The sequence below is a fragment of the Babylonia areolata genome, chromosome 19, assembly GCF_041734735.1.
Source record: "Babylonia areolata isolate BAREFJ2019XMU chromosome 19, ASM4173473v1, whole genome shotgun sequence".
Taxonomy (NCBI): Eukaryota; Metazoa; Mollusca; class Gastropoda; order Neogastropoda; family Buccinidae; genus Babylonia; species Babylonia areolata.
The window spans coordinates 29,479,797-29,505,596 of NC_134894.1; the positions used below are offsets into that span (position 1 = coordinate 29,479,797).

Below are 25,800 nucleotides of genomic sequence, written 5' to 3' on the forward strand. Positions count from 1 at the left end.
ACTTACATATGCAGTCTGTTTTCAGTGCCCAGAATTCCTTCAGTCTTATCAAAGAGTTTAAAACTGATCATTGAATTTGAAAACTTTTCCTGTTTGATACTCATGCAAGGAGAGCAAGGTCACAATATTCAGACAGCCCTTCACCAGTGCAAGAGAGGAAGGCAAAAGAAAACCAAGCACATGACTGTCGAAGGAGAACTGAAGACTCTGAAGCATACTTGGGATACCGTTCAGAGACTGGGCCAAAACAGACAAGTGTGGTGGTTCTTCACTGCTGCTGTACATGCCAGAGGGCATAATGGGCAGTAAGTAAGTAAGTAAGTAAGTGACCGTGCACTGTTTTTACTTTGCAGAGAGACTTTCATGAGTCTGTGTACAAGCACGTCAAGTGTCATGGTGGAAAAAAGTCCCAGCTCTCGGCCTTTCTGGAGAAGGTGTGCTCGGACATTGAGAAGAAAGAGGGGCGGGGGAAACCCATGGTGGAGGAGCCTGAAGAGGACCTTCTGCAGAAGTCCACTGGGGAAGAAAAGAAGCCAGACAAAAAAGAGATGCCAAAGAAAGGTATGCCATGTGGAGTGGTGGCCTTGGGGTATCACATCTGCCAAGGAAGGTAGAGAACTTGAGCGCACTGGTTCAAATCCCACACTCACCAGGTTTTTCTCCCCCTCCACTAGACCTTGAGTGGTGGTCTGGACATTAGTCATTCAATTAAGACAGTAAACCGAGGTCCTGTGTGCAGCATGCACTTAGTGCATGTAAAAGAACCCACAGCAGTTTAAGGGCTGTCCCTCACAAAATAATGTAAAAAAAAAAAAAATCTACTTTGAAAGGAAGACAAATGCACATGCAGGCAGAGAAATGGAAAAAGAGAGAGAAAAAAAAGGGTGGTGCTCTCACTTTAGCAACATGCAGAGAGCAACCTGAATTTGACACAGAGAAATCTGTTGTGACAAAAATATAACAGAATACAAGTATGGTGCAGCGTAGTGAGCGAAAAATATTCGATGTATATTTTGGCTTTGTGGTTGTTGATCATGCCAAAGAAAGGTATGCCAACACAACAAGTGAAAAATATTCTGTATCTCTTTCACCATTGCGATAGTACCTAAGAAAGGTATGCCAACAGGTAAAACATATTCTCTGTATCATTTGCCTTTGCATTTGTTGATCAGGCCTAAGAAAGGTATTCCAGTGCAATGTGTGAAAAATGTTCTGTGTATCTGTTGCATCTGTTGATCGTGCCAAAGAAAGGTATGCAAACTCAATGCGTGAAAAATATTCAGTGTATCTTCCACCATTGTGTTTGTTGATTGCGCCATAGAAAGGTATGCCAATGCGATGGGCAAAAAATATTCTGTGTATCTTTCACCATTGTTGTTTGATGAAAGAGGGTGATATAAGCTCAAGCTTATTTGTTGCTTTTTTTTTTTCTTTTGAAGACATTATATATTGAACGCTGTTCTTTGTGTGGTGTCTTCAATTAATACGTTTAAACAAAAAGTTATGCCAGTCATTCACTTGAAGTTGAATGCTAACACTTTTGTGTCTGATAAGTCTGTGTTTATTGTCAGATTCTGTTTAATGAATTTTTTTCATTGTTTTTGCTCTTGGTATTATTTGAATTGGTAATTTTCACCAGAAGATGTTACTCAGGGGAAAGAAAGGATAATTTTGATATCGGTCTTTAAAATAAGGTTTAGATATTGTATACAGATTGTGATACAGTACGCCAGACATGAAACTGACCATAGATTGGGTTTATGCAAGTCAGGCATCTGCTACTAATTTTACTGTTTTTTTTTTTTTAAACAGTAGATGTGTAGTAGTAGTAGTAGTGGCATATATGGATCAGTCTGCACATATATGGATCAGTCTGCATACTTTGACACTTCCTTGAAACTGAAACTGAAACAGACATGAAACTGGAATGTAATATTTTTCTTTTGCACTGGAGGGTGGCTTGAGGGTTATAGTTATATTGTTATAGTTTTGCTCAATGTATTTTACAGCAATGGGTTTTAATGGCTGTTATCATTTACCATTATTGATCATTTACTTGAAACTTTGTGTGCAGAACGACCAGGTGGACAATTAGCTGTGTAAGTGTAACCTGCATTCGTTCTCTCCTTTTCTCGTTTTATTCCTTTTCTCTCACATTCTTTGTCATAATGAGTATGCACATAAACTTGCACATGCCCGCTTTGTGTATAGATATGTGTGTGTGTGTGAAAATGGGACAAAGTCCATTTGTGTGCAAAGATCATTTGTATAAGCATCCCTCTCGGAAGAGGATTGTAGGCTATTTACACTGTTGTATATATTGTGTTGCATTGTAACTGCAAGCTGGATGAACGTTTTTTTAGACAAAGAAATACTACTGATGTGTGTACTTTTACAAGGCCTGACCGGCACATTGGATTTTTGCATAGATCTGGTATCTGTTCAGATTGTTTTTGAAAGCATATTAGTTGTACCTTATTTTGATCAGCCCACACTCTGTGACATCTTGAAATTGAAACTGATACAGATTCTTTTGAAAAACACCCTCTTTATAAATTCAGTAACTCTCTAGTTTTAAGGGCTAGATGCAAAAAAAAGAGAAAAACAAGAGAGGCAAGGCCTTCAAGACTCACTTGTGATACACTTAAAAAAAAAAATCTAATCGTTGAAATGTATTCTGTATTTGTTATTATAAAGCTTCGGGTTAAAAGAAAAAGAAAAAAAAGTCCTAACGGCAGATTCGAACTCCGCGTGTTCGGGTGAGAAGAAACTGTCTTACCCATTACACTATCGTGGCTCCTAAACTGACGTTCAAAAATATAATATTTAAACATGCTTTTTTAAAGGGCGATAAATCGATTGCGGTATTCGCAGTGAGAACGCTGTTTAAATCATATTATTCTGATGTATCTTGGGCATTCAAAAAATCTTTTAGGGCAATTAAAAATTATTTTTAAGTCCGCGATAAATGAGACGTGGCTATCGCCGCAATCACACTGCAACATTTAGCCATTTTCTCTGGATCTAGATAGATGTACAAGTTTCAGTTAGTTACACCTGGTTGACACGGTCGATTGAATTTCTCTTTTATGTTCATTATAGTTTTAAAGTTGATATGAAAATTTAGTATTTTGTTAACCCCTAGGCTGCCTGCATGACGAGATAACTCGTCATGGCAAGCATGTATGCTTCGCTGCCACAATGACGAGATAACTCGTCATCGAAATATTCTGACTTTTCCCTGCTTTGCATTCAGTTCGTTGACAAAAATGCTGGTAGCTTTAGCTTGGGGAATCTTTCTGGATTCTATTCATAGCTAGAAACACCGTCTGCGTCATAAGGCAGTCCTTTATTTGAACGTTTTGGTTGGGTTACTGGCCGCAGTCTTTGCCTGGCTCCTCTCCTCGCTCGCTCAACAAAATGTCGGACTGACTCCGTGTTCAAGGCATGCGATTGTGACGAACTAAATCAGCCAAAATTACTTTCTTTAGCTGATGTTCAGAAAGAATTGGAGCATAAATTCGAAGGAGAAGACAGTGGTGAACATTTATAGGACGATTTGATAGAAAATAAAGGGAGCAATCAAGAGAGTGGCCAAGATACAACTATCAGTGAGAGATGCAGGCTGTTCAACTCTAGCAGACGACAGGTCACCTAATTTTTAGCAGGACACCGTATGAGCTATTTTCTTGGCACTCAGCCAACGCGGTCTGATGAAGTGACGGTGTGAGAGGGGTGAAGAGGATGGGGGTGGAGACTGAGGGGGCGTGGCCTCACATCCATATTATCACTTGCAGAAGTCACAATGCATCTATTTCTTTTTCAGTTTTTTTTATATTGTGGTTGTTCTAGTATGATTTTGTGTGTGCAGATATCCATTTGTCCAGAAAATGATATTTTTGTACAAATTACCAGACTAATGTTTGTAATGAACAAGTTGAAAATGTGACAAAAAACAAAACACTGATTTCAAAACAACAGCATGTCACTTAAAATGCATAAAATGGGAAAACATCATGTGTTTTGTATTCTTTATTCATTTCCCTTTCAGAAAATATATACTTTTATGGGTCTTTCTCCAATAACAAAGAGCACAGAATTTTTTGAAAATTTATACCCGTTTTTTGTGAAAAAACCCTGGCAAATAGATTTCACTTAAATCTTATTTTCCTGGCAGCGAAAGGGTTAAACTAGTAACACGTAGAGCCAAGTACAAGTACTTCTAAACGTCTTATGAAGTGAAAAGGGACTTCATTTTGAGAAAAGTCAAGACTGGAAATTTTTACGTTTCATCAGTTCAAGGGTATTAATTCACATGGTTTATTATTTTTAACTGTGAATTCCGACTGATTCTGTGGATATTTTTATGGCAGTTTGGGGCATAATCCAGTAAGTGATGAGGCGTCCACAAATCTTTCTCTGAATAAATATTTTAACGGTCTCCTACTCCAACTTTCCATCACATGTTATCGTGTATTGTCCATTGAATATAGGATTGAACGGGCAGGTCAACAACTTGAAACAAAATGGCATCGTGCGCGTTCGCGAAGAATATGAGCACGCGCTTTGAATGTATATAAATATGTGTACGCAATTGATTTTTGCCCATGACCTTCAGGGCTCAGCCAATAGATCTATGAAGTCCACTCGTCGTATTGATTTTAGTATTTTCCGAAAAAGACCACTTGGGCGAATGAACATAGTGAAAGCCCTGTACACTGAGAGTAAAACAGACAAGCTTTTTATGTATTGAGTATAATTTCAAAATGTAATGTTTAAGATGAGAAAGATCAGTTCAAAGCAAATTAAGTCCCCTAGCATTGATTACAGATTAATTTCCCTTTTTTACTATCTGCACCAAAACGTTTGCAAAATAAATAGCTTCCATGCTTAGCAAAAGAAGTTCCTGTTCGAAAAAAAAATGATAACAATGTTGTTGTGTCAGAATATCAGATCAAAGTGCCAAGTTTAGAGAATAAAAAAAAAACAAATATAACAGTAAATGCAGTTTGCATATAATTTGGCTTCTTTTTTTAATTTTTTTGTGCCCATCCCAGAGGTGCAATATTGTTTTAAACAAGATAACTGGAAAGAACTGAATGTTTCCTATTTTTATGCCTAATTTGGTGTCAACTGACTAAGTATTTGCAGAGAAAATGGCAGTGTTAAAGTTTACCACGGACACACACACACACACACACACACACACAGAGACAACTGAACACCATGTTAAAACATAGACTCACTTTGTTTACACAAGTGAGTCAAAAATGAAGTTGTGGTAACTCCACTGCCCATGTGAAATAAAGATTTGTTTAATTTTGTTTTATTTTCTCACAGGCGACACTTGCCACACGAGGTGGTGGTGGCCAGGTACAAGGAGGACATGAGGCGCAGGGAGATGGGACTGGAGGGTTCCCCTGGACCTGACAGCAGTTCAGAGGTGGTCTGTGACCAGGACCTCCAAGGGCCCAGAGACTTTGAGCTGCGCAGGGGAGGCAGAGCTCTCTCCGTCTTCCAAGACCAGGACTACGGAAGCAGGGACCAGTTCAAGGAACAGGATCTGAGAAAACCTTGGCATGATGATGCTGCTTCAGGAGACAGGGATTTCCATGACAAGCAAGACACAGACTGGAGGACCGCCAGGGATTTTCAGTCTGGTAGGGACAGGGAGTTTAGAGAGGTTGACCCTTACAGAGACGAGGGAAGGAGAAGGGAAAGTGCTCCAGGGTTTGGGGTGGGCAGAGATTACAGGGTCAGTGATCCTTACTTTGATCCTGCCATGAGGGCAGAGAAGTATCCCCCACCTCCTCCAAGAGATCATGCTCCCTTGTCGAGGCCACGTGTCAGTGAGGAAGAAAAACGAAGACGCATGCAGCAGTATGAGAGGCACAATTTCTATTACCCACAAATAGGGATCTCCCCAGAGGAATTGCGAAACCTAATGTTCGAAGAATATGAACGCATTGGCATCCCTTACAATGTGGCATACCAGCGTGTCATCAAGCAGGAGATTCGGCAGCGGAAGCTGAGAGAGTACATGCGAGAAGGGCTGTCTCTGGAAGAGGCCCAGAAACGCATGCTGGCAGCAGAGAACAGGGTGCAGCTGATGCGGGAATGCGTGAGGCAGGGCCTGTCTATCCAGGAAGCCAAGTGGAAAGTGATTGTGGAGGAGGAAAGGAACAAGCTGTTTGAGGACTTTGAACGACAGGGCCTCACACCTCTTGAAGCCAGAGTCAGGATCATGGAGGGTCACGCCCGTACTCGGCTCATCAATGAGTTTGAGAGGCATGGAATTCCGTCTGATGAAGCTCGGCACAGAGCTTTGGCTGAGGAGAACAGGCTCAAATCTTTTCATGAGTATGGAAAGAAGGGATTGGCAGAAAGAAACAGTGAATTGAAAAGAGAAAATGTTTTGGACGATATTGCTGAAAAAAGATTGTACGAAAGTTACTTAGATCAAGGGTTGTCGAAAGAAGAGGCTGAAAACAAGGTCATATTGATTCTTCGACGGCAGGGGGTGTCTACCCAAGAGGCCATAATGCGAGTACAAAAGATCCAGAGGCAAACTTCAGAGGATGAAAGGAAAAGATACACACCAGCTCGTGAGCAGGACACACTTGCTTATCCAGAAAGATTTCCATCAATGGGTCGAGAGCAGCGCTGGCCTGAAGTATCAAAAGACTCCTCTGCTGATGGTGAGAAGCAGCGGCAAGCTGCCAGCAGAAACACACCTTCTGCTGTACAAATAACTGAGAGGCAAACTTTAGAGGATGAAAGGAAAAGATACACACCTGCTCGTGAACAGGACACATCTGCTTATCCAGAAAGATTCCCATCAGTGGGTCGAGAGCAGCGATGGCCTGAATCACCAAAAGATTCCTTCTCTGTTGATGATGAACAGCAGCAGCAAGTTGCCAGCAGAAACACACCTACTGTTGATCGTGAACTGCAGAGACCTGATGACTTAGAGGGGAAGCGTTCATCAAGGAGTGCTGGAGATGGGGACATTTCTATGGAAGAAGCCAAGGAATGTCTGTTGCAGGAGTATGAGAAAAGAGGAATCTCCAGGGAACAAGCTCGCCAAAGTCTTATTGAAGAGTTGGTGCAGTCAGGGATGTCATATGAAGAGGCAAGCCTTCGCTTTCAGGATCCTACTCCAAAGAGGGAGGCTGAACACAAGAGGAAATCTCGGAAACATAAAAAGTCAGACAGAAAGCGTGACAAGCGATCTAGCTCCTCTTCATCCTTGTCATCATCATCTTCATCATCATCATCAAGCAGTGATTCATCAGAGGGCAGCAGAAAACGACGACGTAAGAAGCATAAAAAGGAGAAGCATAAAGACCCGTGGAGCTCTATTCAAAGGCCAGAGAAGATGGAGGTTGTGCAGGCTGGTCAGCTTGATGACAGTGCTGGTAGTCGTGAAAGAGAACACACAGAGAGTTACGGAAGTAAACATATTGTTGACTTTGGGAGACGAAAAACTGATCCTGAGCAAAGGCAGCCGCTGTCTCATCCAGAATGGGAAGACGAATGCCAGTTAGTGCAGCGGAATCTCTTCCAGGAACGTTGGCGCCATCATCATCAGCCTTACAATTATTCACAAGGTTGGTACTGGTGGTAACTGCTGATAGCACCGATAATCTGTGTGAATATTGCACATCTGTGTTTGTATATATGTATATATATATATATATGTAGTGTGTGTGTGTAGTTGTTTGTTTTACTCGTGTGCTGATAGCAATTATGAGCATTTGATGTGACAGCTATTAGTATAATTTCTAGTTCTAGCCATGGTGTAGTATTGCAGCACTAATCATATACACATATTAAACATGCACAAGTGCAGTGTGAATGATATATAAAGGAAACCAGTTTTCTCAAAACTTAAATTTTTATTTTTACTTGAACCTGAATCGTGTGTGTTTTGTGTGTGTGTGTGTGTGTGTGCGTGTGTGTGTGTGTGTGTGTGTGTGTGTGTGTGTGCGTGTGTGTGTGTGTGTGTGTGTTTGTGTGTGTAATGTGTGCGCATGTATGTTTGTGTTACAGAAGAGCCACAAGATCCATCTGCCATCTCTTCAGACCACAGAGAGAAGCATTGGCCTGGTCGGGTGAGCACTTGAAATGCATCATTGAATCAGTCAGAGTTTCTGTGGCTAATATTGATATCAACTTACATTCAGATTGCTTGTGAACTAAAAGCAGAAGTGTATTGGTTTGCGTTTTATTATTCCCAGTTTCTTTACAGTTAAATGGTAATCACCCAAACCCAGACAGAAGAGGTTTGCTTTATGTTTTTTTCATTCTTACTCAGATTGTAAGAAGGAACAATTTTCTGACTTGCCATGCAATCCAGTTCTTGTATGGGTTAGGGGGTGCACGGGAGGGGTAGTACCTCTAGAGGGGTGGCTTGTCACGCTCTTCTGGGAGTGGTTCATCCTCTGTTGGTCCCCACCAGCACCCAGCTCTCACCTATGGGTCCTAGAAGCTGCTAGCATGTGGCAGCGCCCAATCCCCGGGCAACAGCTTTGACAGGCTGGCTAAACTAGGTGAGGGTAGCTGACGGGTCTCAAACCCTCGGTGAGTTAGGGTTTGTCTACCCAAACATGTGAAGACTGGATCCGGCGGACTCTGCGGAAGAAACCTTCATGGTTCAACGGAGAGGAAGGCAGTTGCAGCAGAGCACTGTGGAGTGCTGAGGGCAGGATGAGGCACATAGGACATTCTGGTCATCCACTGCATCCGTTTCCATCTCCAGTCGTCTTGACCTCGTCTTGCCACTGGATACAGACGGTCTCGGACAAGAGAGTGAGGTCGACGGTGCGCAACTCCTCCTCACTATAAACAAAGTCAACGCGCAAGTCATCAGTCATCCTTCATCCCATACCATCATTTTCCCCTCGCCCTGTGGCGACAGGTGAGCGACGAAGAAGCGACAGGTGTGGGTACACTGGCAGTCGTAGCCGTGGACCTGCACACAGGCAGCTCAGGCCATAGGGTCGTTTTTCACCGACTGGAGCAGCGGTGGAGATCGGCAGCCCCCTGAGCGACTGAGCAGCCGTCTTCAGGACAGCACTGCTCACCTCCATGGCATGAGGAAGGGGCTAGAAAAGGTGCCCTAAACATTGCCTGCTCCACACCACCCTAGTCAGCATACCGTGGCTGACGGGGACCCTACTCAAGTGGTCGACACACAAAGGAAAGAAAGAAGAAAACAAGGAGCACCCCATTGACCATTGCCACATGGAACGTGCGTACGCTTCTGGACAGAGGCGACTCAACCAGACCACAGAGATGCACAGCACTCATTGCGAGTGAATTAGCCAGGGACAACATCGACATCGCTGCCTTAAGTGAGACCAGACTGGCAGAAGAAGGCGAACTCTGTGAGCGAGGCGCAGGCTACACCTTCTTTTGGAGTGGTCGCGGACCTGAGAAGAGACGTGAGGCTGGAGTTGGCTTTGCAGTGAAGACAACCCTCGTTGGCAAGCTGGCTGGTCCCCCAAAAGGAGTGAACGATCGCCTGATGACGATGAAACTCCCTATATGCAACGGGAAGAAGTTTACCACCATTGTCAGCGCCTACGCGCCCACCATGACCAACCCGGATGAGATCAAGGACAAGTTCTACGAGGACCTGAACGCTGTCATCACCACTGTTCCCAACGCAGACAAGCTCATCATTCTTGGTGACTTTAACGCGAGAGTTGGTTGTGACAGCACCTCCTGGGAAGGCGTGATTGGGAAGCATGGGATTGGTAACTGTAACAGCAATGGCCAACTACTTCTCCAGACATGTGCCGAGCACGACCTTCTTATCACAAACACCATCTTCTGCCTCCCTACCCATAACAGGATGTCATGGATGCATCCTCGCTCTGGGCATTGGCATCTCATCGACTTTGTCATCGTCAGGAAGAGGGACAGGCAGGACGTATGAGTCACGAGGGCCATGTGCGGCACCGAGTGCTGGACAGACCACTGCCTTATCGTCTCCAAGCTCAACCTCCACATCCAGCCCAAGAGACTGCCTCAGGGCATGAAAGCACCCAAACGCCTGAATGTCAACAAGCTGGAGCTAGGCAACATCAAGCAGAGCTTTGCTGACACCCTGGAGGGACGCCTTGAGTCCACCGTGCTGGACAACCAGAATATGGAGGCAGCATGGGGCGCACTGCATGAGACGGTGTACAACACTGCCATGGAGTGCCTGGGGCCTTCTGTCAGGAAGCACAAAGACTAGTTTAATGAGAACTGCACTGAGATCAAGCAGCTTTTAGAAGACAAACGCCAAGCCTACAGAGCCCACATTGAAGATCCCAAGTCACAGTCAAAGAAAGACATACTGAAGAGCGCACGCAGCACCATCCAGCTGAAGCTGCAGCAAATGCAGGATTCCTGGTTGAGCAACAAATCTGATGAGATCCAGGGCTTTGCAGACAGGAACGACATGAAGAACTTCTATAACGGCCTGAAAGAAGTCTACGGTCCCACCACCTCTGGATCTGCTCCACTCCTCAGTGCTGATGGTTCTACCCTGAACACTGACAAGGACGGGATCCTTGAGAGATGGGCTGAACACTTTGACAGCGTACTGAACCGCCCTTCCACCACCAATGATGAAGCCATCGACCGACTCCCCCAGGTGCCAGTCAGTGAGTTGTTGGATGCCATTCCAACTTTGGAGGAGACCCAGAAAGCTATCCATCTGCTATCCAATGGCAAAGCCCCTGGCTCAGACTCCATTCCAGCTGAGGTCTACAAAGAAGGTGGTATGGCACTGACTGAGAAGCTTCATCAGCTGTTCCAGCGTATCTGGCAGCATGAGGCAGTTCCACAGGACTTCAAAGACGCTTCCATCATACACCTGTACAAGCGCAAAGGAAATCGTCAGGCCTGTGACAACCATTGTGGAATATCCCTGCTGTCTGTCGCAGACAAGACTCTGGCCAGAGTGCTACTCAGCTGTCTCATAGCGCACCTTCAGCAAGGTCTCCTACCAGAGAGCCAGTGTGGCTTCCGGAAACGCGGGACTATCAACATAGTGTTTGCTGCCAGGCAGCTCCAGGAGAAGTGTCAGGAACAGAACGCCGACCTTTACTCCACCTATGTCGATCTGACCAAGGCCATCGATACTGTTAGCAGAGATGGCCTTTGGAGAATCATGGCGAAGTATGGATGTCCCAGAAACTTCATCACCATCATACGACAACTACACGATGGGATGCTGGCCCGAGTCCAAGACAATGAAGAGACTTCAGAACCATTCCCTGTCTCCAACGGAGTCAAGCAAGGGTGTGTTCTTGCCCCCACCCTGTTCAGTCTCATGTTTTCAGCCATGCTGACAGTTGCCTTCAGAGACGTTGACGTAGGCATTGGCATCAGGTACTGCACAGATGGCTCACTCTTCAACCTCAGGAGGCTTCAAGCAAAAACCAGGGTGAGGACAGACACTGTCAACGACTTCCTGTTTGCTGATGACTGCGCTCTCAACGCTGCCTCCGAAGCTGACATGCAACACAGTGTCGACAAGTTCTCTGCTGCCTGTGACAACTTTGGCCTCACAATCAGCACAAAGAAGACTGAGGTGATGCACCAGCCAGCTCCAGGAAAGCCTTACGTTGAACCAAACGTCTTCATCAACGGGCAACGACTGAACGCGGTGGACAAGTTCACATACCTGGGCAGTACACTCTTTCGCACAGTTGTCATCGACGACAAGGTGAATGCCAGACTCACCAAAGCCAGCGCTGCCCTCGGCAGACTCCATAAGAACATTTGGAACAGGAGAGGCATCACCCTGGAGACGAAGCTCAAAGTATACAAGGCCATAGTTCTCACCACACTGTTCTATGGATGTGAATCATGGACGGTCTACAAATGCCACGCCAAAAAGCTGAACCACTTCCACACCACCAGCCTCAGAAAACTTCTCGGCATAAAGTGGCAAGAGAAGATCCCTGACACAGAGTTGCTCACTCGTGCAAACTTGCCCAGCATCTACACCATCTTGATGCAGGCCCAGCTGCGCTGTACCCAGCTGTACGGCGAACTCCAACATGGCAAGCGCTCCCATGGAGGCCAAAAGAAGCGCTTCAAAGACACTCTGAAAGCTTCTCTGAAGGCCTTCAACATCAGCCACAACACATGGGAGCTGAATGCAATGGACAGACCAAAGTGGTGTTCAGCTGTCCACAAAGGCGCCAAATCTTGTGAGGCCAACAGAATCGCTGCAGCAGAGCAACGCAGACAGAACCTTCTGGGCGCGGATTAGCCTGACCAGTCGTCTGTGCACCCACAGAGCCCAACCCACCCACCCCCAGGATGACTAGATGGTCCTCGTCGACCCCGACGGACGAACCACAAGCATGCCAACTGCTAAAATTGATTGAAGCAGTGCTGATTTTAGAATTTTCTTTCTGATGACAGATTTTGTGTGTCTCTGCTTGTATTTTCAAGAAAGTTTGCCTTTTGTGTCCATGGTTTATCTGAAATCCTTACGTTCAGAGCACCACTCATGGTCAAGAGGAATTGGGAGGATGGGGGCTATCTTAATTTTGCTTGGGCATGTGCTTTATTATCACAGTAATTTTTTTTTTTTTAATTTTTTTTTTACAGTTATTCTGATTTTCCTTTTCTTTTCTCTATCATTTTTAAAGAAGCATTGGTAAAAATTAGCAATCACCTTCACAGAACAATACGAAAAGCAACACTGCTTATTTTTGGGAAGTGACATTCAGTTGCTTTTGTGTGCATATTATGTTCAGAATGATTCACTGCCTTTTTTTTTTGCCTTTTTTTTTTCCATGTCAGAAACGAAGGCCATTCACAGAGAAAGGGGAAATACCAGCCAAGCAGGCTAGACCAGCCACCTCCAGCTCTGCCAGCCCCCCACCACAGGGAAGCAAAGGCCCCAGGCTTGAACCCACCACGTCTGCAATCAGCCAAGCTGACAGAAACTCGGCTCCACCTATGACACCTGTGGCCCAGCCGGTGCAACCAACATCCCGTTCTGCTGCTGCTGCCCAGCCAACCAGCCAGCCTCCTGCGCACGGTACAGAACAAGCCAAGCAACCGGCCCAACCCACAGCCCAAGCCCCACCAGCTCCGTCGGAAGCTCAGCAGCCAGAGTCCAGTGAAGGGAAAAGAGAGTCCGGTGAAGGGAAAGGCAAGGCCGACTATGCCAGCCTCTTGTTGGAGTCCTTGGTGAGAGCTGTGTGTTCAGAGTGTGTTGTTCAGTTTTGTCCATTTGTGAGTGTTCCAGGGGTGTGTGCTTGATTGCCCCCCAGTTTATATATTAATATATTTTTGCATTTTGTTTACTCATTTATTCATCTATTTATTTAGTCATGTATGTTTACCTACCTATGTATATATCTTTGTTTATCTGTTCCCAGGTGATTTTTTGTTTGTTTTTTTGTTTGTTGATAGGTGTGTTTTTATTTATTTAGTTAGTTAAAATAATCATGGCCTGATGAGATGAAGTTGTGTGACCCTTTCGTGGCTACAATTTAGTAATTGTTTCAGTAGATCTTTGAACTATTTTCTCAGAGTAAAGTAATATTGATTCTCTGTGGATACTGATAGTGACTGTTTTTTGTCTTGGTTACATGCCATGGCAGAATCAGTTAGATGTTGGACTTTGATGCTGTGTTCATTGGAATGCTTGAGGTCTTGTTTCAGCATGTTGGTTTTCTTGGGAAAGGCACTTTCCTCTGATTTTCCTTTCTCCTCCCAGGTGTGAGTGAGTGCCTCACTTCACTCAGGGAATGTAAAAAAGGTGGAAGAAGAGAATGTGGCAACGCCCTGGATACAGTGCTCATGAGTTCACAGCCCTGACAGCCATAAAAGGCTATGGGACCTTTAACCTTTATCCTTCTGGCTGTAAAAACCCAGTGTTCCTTTAGCCCAAACCTTCGGGGTTTTTTTTTAACATGCTTGCAGTCATGTAGGTTAATTCCTATGAGCACTTAATGTGTTTCAGACCAACAATTTGATCTCCAGTGAGGATGATGCGGCCATGGCGCTGCATGTGTCCAAGGCTCTGACGTCGGCGCTGTTGAAGTACCACTTGAAGTCTATGTCAGACCCCAAGGTGAGGGGCCACTTCAGTTTCTTTTGTCTGGATTATGTGTCAGTGGACCACATCGGGTCTGTAGCCCTCAGTACCTTCCTTTCTCTGCAACAGTTAGGTTCTTTATTTGTGAGAACAAACCAAGTCTTTTCTGTAGCCATCATTGTCTTCTTATCTCTCTAACATTAAGATTCTTTATCTGGATTATGTGTATCAGTGACGCAAGTCTGTTCTGTAGCCCTCATTTTCTTTCTGTCTCTGGAACAGTAAGATTCTTTCCTGGATATGTCAGTGAACAAAGTCTGTTGTGTAACCCACATTATCTTCCTATCTCTGCAACACTAAAATTCTGTATGTGGATCATGTATGTCAGTGAAACAAGTCCGTTCTCTTGACCTCATTATCTTATCTGTGCAACAGTAAGATTCTGTATGTGGATCATGTATGTCAGTGAAACAAGTCTGTTCTCTTGACCTCATTATCTTATCTGTGCAACAGTAAGATTCTGTATGTGGATCATGTATGTCAGTGAAACAAGTCTGTTCACTTGACCTCATTATCTTATCTCTATAACACTAAAATTCTGTATGTGGATCGTGTATGTCAGTGAAACAAGTCTGTTCTCTTGACCTCATTATCTTATCTGTGCAGCAGTAAGATTCTGTATGTGGATCATGTATGTCAGTGAAACAAGTCTGTTCACTTGACCTCATTATCTTATCTGTGCAACAGTAAGATTCTGTATGTGGATCATGTATGTCAGTGAAACAAGTCTGTTCACTTGACCTCATTATCTTATCTCTATAACACTAAAATTCTGTATGTGGATCATGTATGTCAGTGAAACAAGTCTGTTCTCTTGACCTCATTATCTTATCTGTGCAACAGTAAGATTCTGTATGTGGATTATGTAGGTCAGTGAAACAAGTCTGTTCTCTTGACCTCATTATCTTATCTGTGCAGCAGTAAGATTCTGTATGTAGATTATGTATGTCAGTGAAACAAGTCTGTTCTCTTGACCTCATTATCTGATCTGTGCAACAGTAAGATTCTGTATGTGGATTATGTATGTCAGTGAAACAAGTCTGTTCACTTGACCTCATTATCTTATCTGTGCAACAGTAAGATTCTGTAATCATCTGGATTATGTAAGTCAGTGAAACAAATGTGTTCTCTTGCCCTCATTATCTTATCTCTGCATCAGTATGGATTCTGTAGCTGGATTATGTGTGTCTGTAAACCGAGTCTGTTCTGTAGCAGTTATCTTCCTTTGTTCCTATCTCTGGAATGTTAAGATTCTGTATCTGGATTGTGTGTCGGTGAACCAAATATATTCTGTTGTCCTTGTTACCTTCTGATCTCTTGAACCATTTCTGTTCTTTAGCATACAACATTATGGACAGTAAGATTCTTATCTTGATTATGTGTGTCAGTGAACCACATCTGTTCTATATCCATCATTATCTTCCTATCTCTGGAACAGATCTGGATAATGTGTGTCAGTGAATCACATCTTTTCTGTAGCTGTAGTTATCTTACTATCAATGCAGCAGATAGAAGCACTGGGGCATAACAGTTTCACTCTTCTTTCTTATGAATTTGTTCACTTGGGCAAAATATGGGGAAAGGTGGATCTGAAGATATAATGACTACTGTTAGTTGCACCTGAAGCCAGTGTCAGCTGAGTCAGGATGCAGGCAGACAAAGAAAGCACACACACACTGTTCATAACCTGGGTTGTCTGCGATTCTGCATTATGACACTGTAAAAAGCCAGAAGCTAACATTTTAGGGACATTTCTTCACCATAAATAAGAAAAAGAACGACCACCCCAAACCAAAATTGACATTTTAGTGTTGTTTTTATTGATGATAGGAAGAAGGAATGAATTCCACTGAATGTCCCATCACATATACTGGTGATTGTAGACATCTAGTCAAAGTATTTATTTCCAAATTTAAACGTTATCATTCACTTTTTTTCAGAAATTAAAGTATTTGACAGGAATGGAGCGGGGTGGAGGGAGGGGTGTGTTATATGGTGAGTTGGGGGAAACAGGGTAGGCAGTTGTAGGAATTTACCAATTGGGGAGCTCATTGATGACAGACCAGACATCTCAGACTGAGTCTGATACTTCGTTATTGTAGGATTTTTCAGCCTGAGGGCAGCTCCTATCTCAAGATGAGTGTGGTTTTGGCTCAGATGGGAAAATAGGAACATCACAGCTGAGCATCCTTCCACTTTATAGATGCTTATTGAGGGTGTTAATCTGATTTCCTGACTCCAGGTGTCTGTTACTCTAAGAGTAACTGGTTGATGCAGAGACAGACATTGTGAAAGAAAGTATAGAGTAGTATATATGAGCAGATTTCTATAGCAGCAGCGTCACCACCTTCTTTCATCATCATATATTACAATGTTATGAACATGAAACACTTATGCTTCTGTCCCACTTGTCTTCCTTTTTTTGTACTGTTTAGAAATTTTTAAAGAAATTTCATGGGTCAATATGTGATTCATTTGTGATCACTTTCTAACTCAGCCTCAGTACCACTTGAATATGGAAAATACAGATACGCCCCCCCCCAAAAAAAAAAAACAAAACACAACACACAAAAAACAAACAGACAAAAAAATCCAAGCAAACAAAATGTACAGAATCTGGTATAATGTTCATGAGGTAAATGTTGAGTGTCTGTTCATGTTTGTGTGTGTGGGGGGGATACATATGCACATGGAGGGTTTGTATTCATTCAGAAACTTATATTGAACCTAATAAATTCATTTTGAATTTTCAAGACTTTGTCTGTGCAGGGACACACAAGTCAGCCAGGTGAGCCCCAAGGTGATGCTGGGAGACAGGGGCAGGCAACAAAGCAGCATCCTCTGGAAGCCAAGAAGTGGTCCAGCAGTCCATCTCAACAAAGCACACCTAAGCAACATCTCCAGGAAACAAAGGAATGGTCACACAGTCCCTCCCAACAATGTGCAACAAAGCGGCGTTCTCGGGAAACCAAAGAGTGGAGAGCTTGTCCATCTGAACAAAGCCAGTACAGAAATCCGTCTCTGAATCAACCTGCCTCAACCAGTAGGCATACTCGGCATGAGCATGGGAGGAGTGGGCCAGAAAGTCGCGTTGACCAGGAAACACAAGAGGGAACATCCAGAGAAAAGCAACTTAAAGGGAGGCACTCACTTTCAAAAGAAACAGCCTCTGAAGATCACAGACACCCTCCTCATCCAGCAGAAGGTAAGAATTCAAAGTCCCTGTCAAGAAGATATGATGAAAGAAAGAACACATTGACAGGAAAACACTCACAACATACGTCACCACACCCAGAAGGGAGGTCATCAGAAGGAGGAACAGCAAAGCTACAAGGTCGATCAAGAAAACCCTCAGCAACATCCAGTGAACAAGGAAGAGCACCACAAGGGAGCCAGCACAGGTCTGTTTCGGGGTCCACTGCACAACCTCCATCTTTGCGTATAAATGCTGCGCCAACACAAGGAAAAGCACCAGCGCAAGGCAACATGTCCTCACACACACAAACAAAACAAGCAGGGGCAGGCCTTTTGAAGTCTCCTCTGTCAGACGCACCAATGCCAACAGAGTCGCCTCAGCAGCGAAAATACCGTGAGCAAGAGAAGGCTGAGGACGAGGACATCAACAGTGGCAACATCTTTGACCGACCTCTCGGACAGAAGATCAAAACCACAGGATCGGCAAACACCAAACCTATCCTCCCTCATGCTATTTTCACACGGGCAAACCAGTCACAAGGGGGGCCTCCTACTTGTGTTCAGCCAGGAAGGGGTCCTCAGCAAAGAGATGGAACAGCCTTTGGTCCAGCGAGTGGATCAGGAGCTGACAAACCCCCTGACACTAGACCTCCTTCAGGCAGACCCCCACCAAACACCAGATCCCCAGGAGGTCCTCTGCCTCCAAGCCAACCCCCACCCTTCCACAGGCCTCCTTTTGAATCTCTCCCAAGAGGTGTACCACCCCCTAGAGGTGTTCCCCCTCCAAGAGGTGGACCATTCCCCCCTAGAGGAGAACCACCACCCCCTAGAGGTGGACCAGGGTATCACTATAGAGGACCTAACAACAGTGAATACTGGCCAAGATACTGATTGTGAGTTGTATGCATTGACTTTATCATCACACTAGAGAATGGATAGAAAAGAAAACGTCCTGTGCAGTGGGCCGTTTCATATTTTGTTCTGATTTTATATGACAGTAAAATATGCCTTTATTGTTTTTAATCTTTAAAAAGAAAGAACATAAAAAGAAAAAGAACAAAACATAACATCTCTGTTAGAGCAGTTGGTTCATGGATTATGGTTAATGATTATATATATATTTCCTTTATATTGAAACCAGGTCATGGATTGTGGTTGATGATTATAAAATTTTTCACTGTAACCCTATGTCAAAAAGGTTTACATCAAATAGCACATCACATTGTATATAATAGGTTTATATCAAATAGTACATCATATTGTATATAATGTCAGCATATTATGGGACATTTATTTTGATCGAGTCATTTTCTTGTGTGGAAAAGTTAACTTAGTATGATCTGTATGGTTTGTGCCATGTATTGACATGTGCATGCATAACAAAAAGTCTAAGAAAAATCATGCATTTGGTATAGATTAATGCCAATAAAAAGTGTGAAATGGTTCAGTTATGATCTTGAGGTTTGGTTTATTTACCTGTCCCAGGAATGGTTTTCAGCTCTGAAATACCCTCTGTGGCTGGCTGGACATTAAGAAACATGACCCATTAACATTTTCTGAGTGAAGTGTGTGTGCACGATCCTGGTGGTTTAAGGTTGTTCGATTTCCACTTCTAACAAATTTCCAAATCAAATTCTGTATCATTTGTGTTTGAAAGTGTATTTCAAGCTTCCAAGCTTGTTGTGTGACAAACAAGACTTCTAGAATAAATCGGAATACAAATGTAAATATGGTGTGAGTAAATTTGTTACTGTAAAATTGTTCCTTTTGTCAAAACGAAACTCTCCACAGGAACAACGTAAGCTTTGAAGATGACTTCTTGATCAGTGTGTGTGCATGCATGTGTTTGTGCACATTGAAGTGTTGGTTTGGGGTGTGCTTTAGATGGTTGTATTTCTGTTCACGATGCATCAAATCACGAATTCGGTTGTTGTAACAAGGTCTTTTTCAGAGGGCATCTGTATTATCAGGTGTGTTTATATCCTTTAAATCATTTTCATGTCAGTGTCATTTACACACTGTTTACATGGCAGTTTTATTTTGACTCTCAAGAGGGTATTAGTCTTTCATCCGTTGCACAAACAACAGTATTATTTACTGCTGCATATTTACAAGAACTGATACACTCTATCATGTCTTCAGGACTGATATATTTCTGAACCCAAGGCAAGAACAAGGAGGTCCATGGCTAACTTAAGTAGAAAAAATCCACTTTCACAGGAACACAAATAAAGCTGCACAGGTTGCATGCAGAAAAATAGACGAAAAAAGGAGTAGTGCTCTTTATAGCAATGCGCTTTTGCTGGGAAGAACAGCTCGAACTTCTCAGAGAGAAATCTATTGTGACAAAGAGTAATACATCACAATTATCAGCAGTACATTCTCTTCTTGTGGATTGTCAGCATGTGATCAATGACAAGGAGAGCCTGATACAGCTGTGTTGGAGGTAGGGGTCTGAGGGGAGTAGGATGAGCAGGTCCAGGTCACACCAGAGACTAGAGAGAAGGTATGAAAGATGTTACACATGCACACATCCTCAGTCACTCTCCATTTTCTTCTTGATTTCCATTCATGACAGCAATGGTAACATTATTTTGTTTTTCCAATAATTTATTACCAACCATACACTCAGTTCCACTAATAACCACCTTTTAAAAACCCACTTTGCCTCTCAAAAACTTAAACACTCTTGTCATATTGGGAGCACAAATGATTTCAATATGGGCAAAGCGAAGGCTAATTACTTGATCACTCAGTAACCAGAAAGAGTTTGAAATCAGAACTCTTTCTTTCCCTTGATGAAACGCTTTTTGAGCCACCTACAATAATGTAAAATGTCACACTGAGTCAATGTACTATACTAATGGTCATGGTCATTATTTTGTTGACTCCTCCAGGTAGGCGATGAGGTCCGCACGCTCATTCTTCTTCTTCAGACCTGCGAAGACCATTTTTGTTCCAGGGATGTATTTTTTGGGGTTCTCCAAGTAGGTAAAAAGGGTGTCCTTTCCCCAAACAATTCCTGAAAGGACAAAATAAAAGAAAGAACAAATCACTTTATGAATATTATGAATATAATATGAATATTTTGTACTGTATAAAATTCACACCATTCTATTTGTAACAACAAAAAGTGATAAACTCCATTTAAAATGTTGCATCCAAATATTTGTTCAAGAGTAAGCATGATGAACAACAGTCCCGAAACTTAAAAACTGAAAAGAAAAAAAAAGGTTTTAAGGGTTCATAACTGTGACAATACAATCTGTGAATAGTGTGATAAATGGTTAAGATTTTACTTAATCTTCTGACACCAAGTGTGCCAATTTCATATGCTCATTCAATTAATCATGATTAATACATGCTGTCTTCAAAAAGTTCCTGTGTCACATGGGGCTGTTTAATGTTAGGCTAGATGAAAGCCCAGGTAACTGATTTTAGGAATTCAGTGAGGCTCCCATATCAGAAATTATCATGCTTTACAAAAAGATCCTTCAGGAGCTCCATTTCATGTCTGCTGTCGCCCAAAAACAATACTATTTAGTATTTCTATCTATTTTGGTGGTCAGCTGGATTGTAAGCCAAAATACTGACAATCTATGATTTTTCCAAGGTTTGGAAAAAGTGATGATAGACATTTCACTGTGGTTTAATGATTTTTTTGGATTTAAAAAAAAACAAAAAAACTTTTATATTTTTACTATCTGAAAACACACTGCACCAACATTCTGTGTCTAAATTCTGTCATACCAAACACTTTGCTGATCAACAGATTTCATTTTTGTTCAGGTCAATAAAGGGCGTACAATGTCTGAGGAAACATTAATAGATGATTCTGTGAGACAAGTGCACAGTGAAGAAAACTGAAAAGGCAACACTTGACATGCTCCACAATTCAAATTCCTCATGGGAGACCAGTTGTTAGCAACTGTCCTGTCCTAAATCTAACAATTTCTTGACATGCTACATAACTATAGCTACTTCTGTACAAGTTGAAAAATAAAATGTTAAGTGCATTCCACTGTTGTATTCCTTAAGTTAAAACTACAAAACAATGCCAGGCCAAATACACCTCCATTTAACCCCTAGGCTGCCTGCATGACGAGATAACTCGTCATGGCAAGCATGTATGCTTCGCTGCCACAATGACGAGATAACTCGTCATCGAAATATTCTGACTTTTCCCTGCTTTGCATTCAGTTCGCTGACAAAAATGCTGGTAGCTTTAGCTTGGGGAATCTTTCTGGATTCTATTCATAGCTAGAAACACCATTTGCATCATAAGGCAGTCCTTTATTTGAACGTTTTGGTTGGGTTACTGGCCGCAGTCTTTGCCTGGCTCCTCTCCTCGCTCGCTCAACAAAATGTCGGACTGACTCCGTGCTCAAGACATGCGATCGTGGCGAACTAAATCAACCAAGATTACTTTCTTTAGCTGATGCTCAGAAAGAATTGGAGCATAAATTCGAAGGAGAAGACAGTGGTGAACATTTATAGGACGATTTAATAGAAAATAAAGGGAGCAATCAAAAGAGTGGCCAAGATACAAATAATAGTGAGTGATGCAGGCTGTTCAACTCTAGCAGACGACAGGTCACCGAATTTTTAGCAGGGCACCGTATGAGCTATTTTCTTGGCACTCAGCCAACGCGGTCTGATGAAGTGACGGTGTGAGAGGGGTGAAGAGGAGGGGGGTGGAGACTGAGGGGGCGTGGCCTCACATCCATATTATCACTTGCATAAGTCACAATGCATCTATTTCTTTTTCAGTGTTTTTATATTGTGGTGGTTCTAGTATGATTTTGTGTGTGCAGATATCCATTTGTCCAGAAAATGATATTTTTGTGCAAATTACCAGACTAATGTTTGTAATGAACAAGTTGAAAATGTGACAAAAAACAAAACACTAATTTCAAAACAACAGCATGTCACTTAAAAGGCATAAAATGGGAAAACATCATGTGTTTTGTATTCTTTATTTATTTCCCTTTCAGAAAATATATACTTTTATGGGTCTTTCTCCAATAACAAAGAGCACAGAATTTTTTTAGAAAATTTATACCCGTTTTTTTGTGAAAAAAACCCTGGCAAATAGATTTCACTTAAATCTTATTTTCCTGGCAGTGAAAGGGTTAAGGTAAGTGCATGAAATGAACTGATGACGGCTATGCATAGCACTTATGTTTGAAACAATCCCAGACTTCTTGACTTACAATCTTAATACCACAATCAGTTCTATTAAGCTATACACACATTTTGCAACTTAATCAGTTCATGCTTTCCACTAATCCAAGTCATAAAAGCTTAGTTAAAAAGTAAATACAAGTTACCTTTGCTCTTGTTGGCATCCGTGTAGGAGAATCCTGGAGACTGCCCAGTCTTGCGTCCAATCAGGCCGTTCAGATTAGGGCCAGTCTTGTGTTTGCCTCCAGCTTCAACAGTGTGGCACTGGGCACACCTCTGGACAAAGATCTTCTTGCCCTTCTCGGCATTTCCTGCTGGTACATCCATGGCTTCTTGTCAACCAGTCTGTTTGACAGAAAAATATATCATTATCACATGTCACATTATCACAAAGAATATACACATTTTTACAAATAGCAATAAATATCACAGGTCAATGGTAAATCACTCAATGGTATGCACAAAACTAATACATTCTCAATATCCCATACCATTTTAGAGCAATATCTTGTTTGTGCTTTGAAAATGGGGAAAGCAAGTAAGCAGCTGATCAAAATGTCAATATGCACCACTTAGAATAACCAGGAGCAGCTGAGATTTTCTCTTCAAAACTGGCCAACTAAATAGCAAAAAATGGCAATATTTTCTTTTAAAAGAAAAAAAAAAGGAGAAAGATGTTTGAAAGGTATTACTTTCCTTTTTTCCTCCCAATAACATCTGAAAAGCCTAGAAACTGCATAGTACTGAAAAGAAGTTATTGCTAAAATAACAAAGAAAATGCGGTCTCGCATACCACATTGTTATTTTGTTTAATGCTCAAAATTCAACTTTGTCATCAAATTGATCAATATACTTTAAGTTCAAGCTCAAATCAACTGTTTTAATCTTTTATCCTATTAAAAGTAAACTGTCAGTTACAATTTTAACCCCCCCCCCCCCCCCCCCCCCCCAAAAAAAAACAGTATAACATCCTTCATGGCGGGGGTAAAAACAGCCATAGGACTCGTGCACACAAAAAGCCCACTTGCATGCACTATGTGAGTGTGTGAGTCACAGACAGCAAAAAAAAAAAAAAAACGAAGTTACAAATGAATAAATGTATTTTCTAACAAACAGATTTTATAAATTATATTCAGTGTTTCAGTAGCTGGAGTGGCCTTAGGAAGTTAAATCAAAGTGCCCTGTAACATGTGAACACAAAAGCTGCTTGACTTTCAGGCATGCTAAGCCTTCATCTTGAGTGCCCTATTCAAGAAGCTTTTTTTCTTCTTTTTAAAGTATGGATTGTAGAAATCTTTCAAACTGAGAAACTCACTCCCAAATATAGTACAAGGTGCCCTTTGACTCTAAAAAGTTAAATCTGAGCCCACTTTGCATCTGCCAGCGTCTGGAAACATTTTTTCAAGGAAACGACAGCTTTTAAGTAAATTCTTAATTGATCACATGCCATGAATTTGATGAAATTAAAATTCAACAGTCTATAAATTATAAGACATTCATTTAACTGGAAATTTTGCAAAACAAAGAAACACTGCTTTATGCATACATAGTCTAGAACAGTCAGATGGCTGAAGCTCAAAATCAACAATAATGCAACTGATTCTATTACTTTGACACCTGCAATTTTTTTTTTTTTCCCAATGACCTTTATTTCCATGTCCCAATGTCCCCTGACTCTGTGACCTATTTTTGTACTTTTTGGACCATTTACGATTACTTTATCCCTTTCACTTTTCCTCACATGCTCTGCCCTTGACCAATATCATCTATATTATCTTATATCTATGTCAGTGCCAGTCAAATAATAAACAACTAATGTAAACCGTATTTGTGAGAAAACTCAAAGCAAAAATTCACCAAAATGTTGAGAGAACACAGTAAAATCTCATTTACCCAGCAGCATTCCCCAACTCAATCTAAATATCTCATGGCTAAAAGCTGGTAAGGTAACTAAGAAAAAATGGCAAAGACAGATCTTATGACATGTGCGTACTTATTGAATCAGCTTTTGTCTGCATATGAGCTAAATGTCAAAGAACCAATCACAATCCCTGGGAAACAGGAATATGTCAAAATTCTTAAGTAAATCTCGGTAAACAACAGTCATATTAACCAGTATGCTACTATTACACACAAATATACTGGAATGCAATGTTCCACAGGATGATCTTGACCGGCAGTGAAATAGAAGTATGTGTGAAAGAACGTGGGCACTGGGGCAACACACATGTGCCAAGGGCAAGCTGAATAGAAAATGAGGATAAAAGAAAACTAAAAGCCTATCATTATAAACAGACCTATGTCATTTTCATGACAGACAAATTTAAAGCACATGGGTTACCTTCCTTATCGATTCAAGTTTAAGACAAAGAAATCAATGCCATAACTTACTATGACTTTTTCCACATATGCTCTCTCTAGTCTAGACCATTTCAATCTATTGCCTGCTAGTGTTACATGTCAGTATTGGCCAACTTTTTTTTTCTTTTTTAACTTATGTAAACCACGTTCATGGGATAATCTCCTGTTTCTGCTCCACTAATACCTTAGAATTACTAAAACATAGGTCAACTTAGTTCAATCAATCAACAGTTCAGGTCAAGTATTTAGTAATGTTCCACCTGGACAGACATTGTAAAAATACCAGAAACCATCTTAGTTTTCTCAAGACACGTTTTAACTCGCATGCACCCAGCTCTCATGGCTAAAAGTTGGTAAGGTAACAAAGTAAAAATGGTAAAGACAAAGATCTTATAACATGTGCACACTTCAATAAGTATTGGCAAATGCGTCGAATGTCAAACTCAAAGAACCTATCACAATCCCCTGGAAAAGGGAATCTGTCAAAATTCTAAAGTAAATCTCGGTAAAGGAAAGTCATACGACCAAGCCGGCTACAATAGACAGACACTGAAATGCAGTGTTGTCGGCGTCTTCAGTTCAACAGAATGATCTTGACTGTGAAATCGAGTACGTGCGAAAAAACCGGGGCGCAAGGACAAGGCACATGTGACAAGGGCAAGCTGAATAGGGAATGAAGACAAGAGAAAACTAAATGACTTTCGCTACCAGCAGACATATACAGACAAATGCCGTTTACATTTATATGACTGGTTTAATTTTAACGCGAGTAAGATACATTCCTTCATTGACCTAAGACAAAATAATCAAAGCCCCAACTTACTATTTTCACGCCGCACGGCTAGACTGCTCTTGAATTGCCAACCGGAAGGGATCGTCCCAGCAATGCCCTCGCAATCGATGACGTCAATGTCGTACAGCTTTAAGCGAGTCCATTT

At 42.0% G+C, this 25,800-nt stretch overlaps 2 protein-coding genes across 4 annotated transcripts in view; one reads left to right on the top strand and one right to left on the bottom strand.

The window, feature by feature from the left end:
* LOC143293604 (uncharacterized) overlaps nucleotides 1-19,756 on the top strand; it is a 31,579-nt gene extending 11,823 nt beyond the window's left edge. For all 3 annotated transcript variants that reach the window (XM_076604682.1, XM_076604683.1, XM_076604684.1), the window contains 7 exons: nucleotides 354-561; nucleotides 2,075-2,099; nucleotides 5,341-7,610; nucleotides 8,053-8,114; nucleotides 12,817-13,209; nucleotides 13,988-14,098; nucleotides 16,892-19,756. In XM_076604682.1, the coding sequence (XP_076460797.1) occupies nucleotides 354-561; nucleotides 2,075-2,099; nucleotides 5,341-7,610; nucleotides 8,053-8,114; nucleotides 12,817-13,209; nucleotides 13,988-14,098; nucleotides 16,892-18,208 (4,386 nt within the window). In that variant the 3' untranslated portion in view covers nucleotides 18,209-19,756. The remainder of the gene's footprint in view (nucleotides 1-353; nucleotides 562-2,074; nucleotides 2,100-5,340; nucleotides 7,611-8,052; nucleotides 8,115-12,816; nucleotides 13,210-13,987; nucleotides 14,099-16,891) is intronic.
* A 150-nt stretch (nucleotides 19,757-19,906) lies between these two features.
* LOC143293606 (cytochrome c) lies at nucleotides 19,907-25,800 on the bottom strand. The gene is made up of 3 exons (XM_076604686.1): nucleotides 25,686-25,800; nucleotides 22,648-22,846; nucleotides 19,907-20,339 (listed from the first exon to the last, which is right to left on the bottom strand). Exons 2-3 carry the CDS (start codon nucleotides 22,826-22,828, stop codon nucleotides 20,194-20,196), a joined length of 327 nt encoding a protein of 108 aa, XP_076460801.1. The 5' UTR covers nucleotides 22,829-22,846; nucleotides 25,686-25,800; the 3' UTR covers nucleotides 19,907-20,193.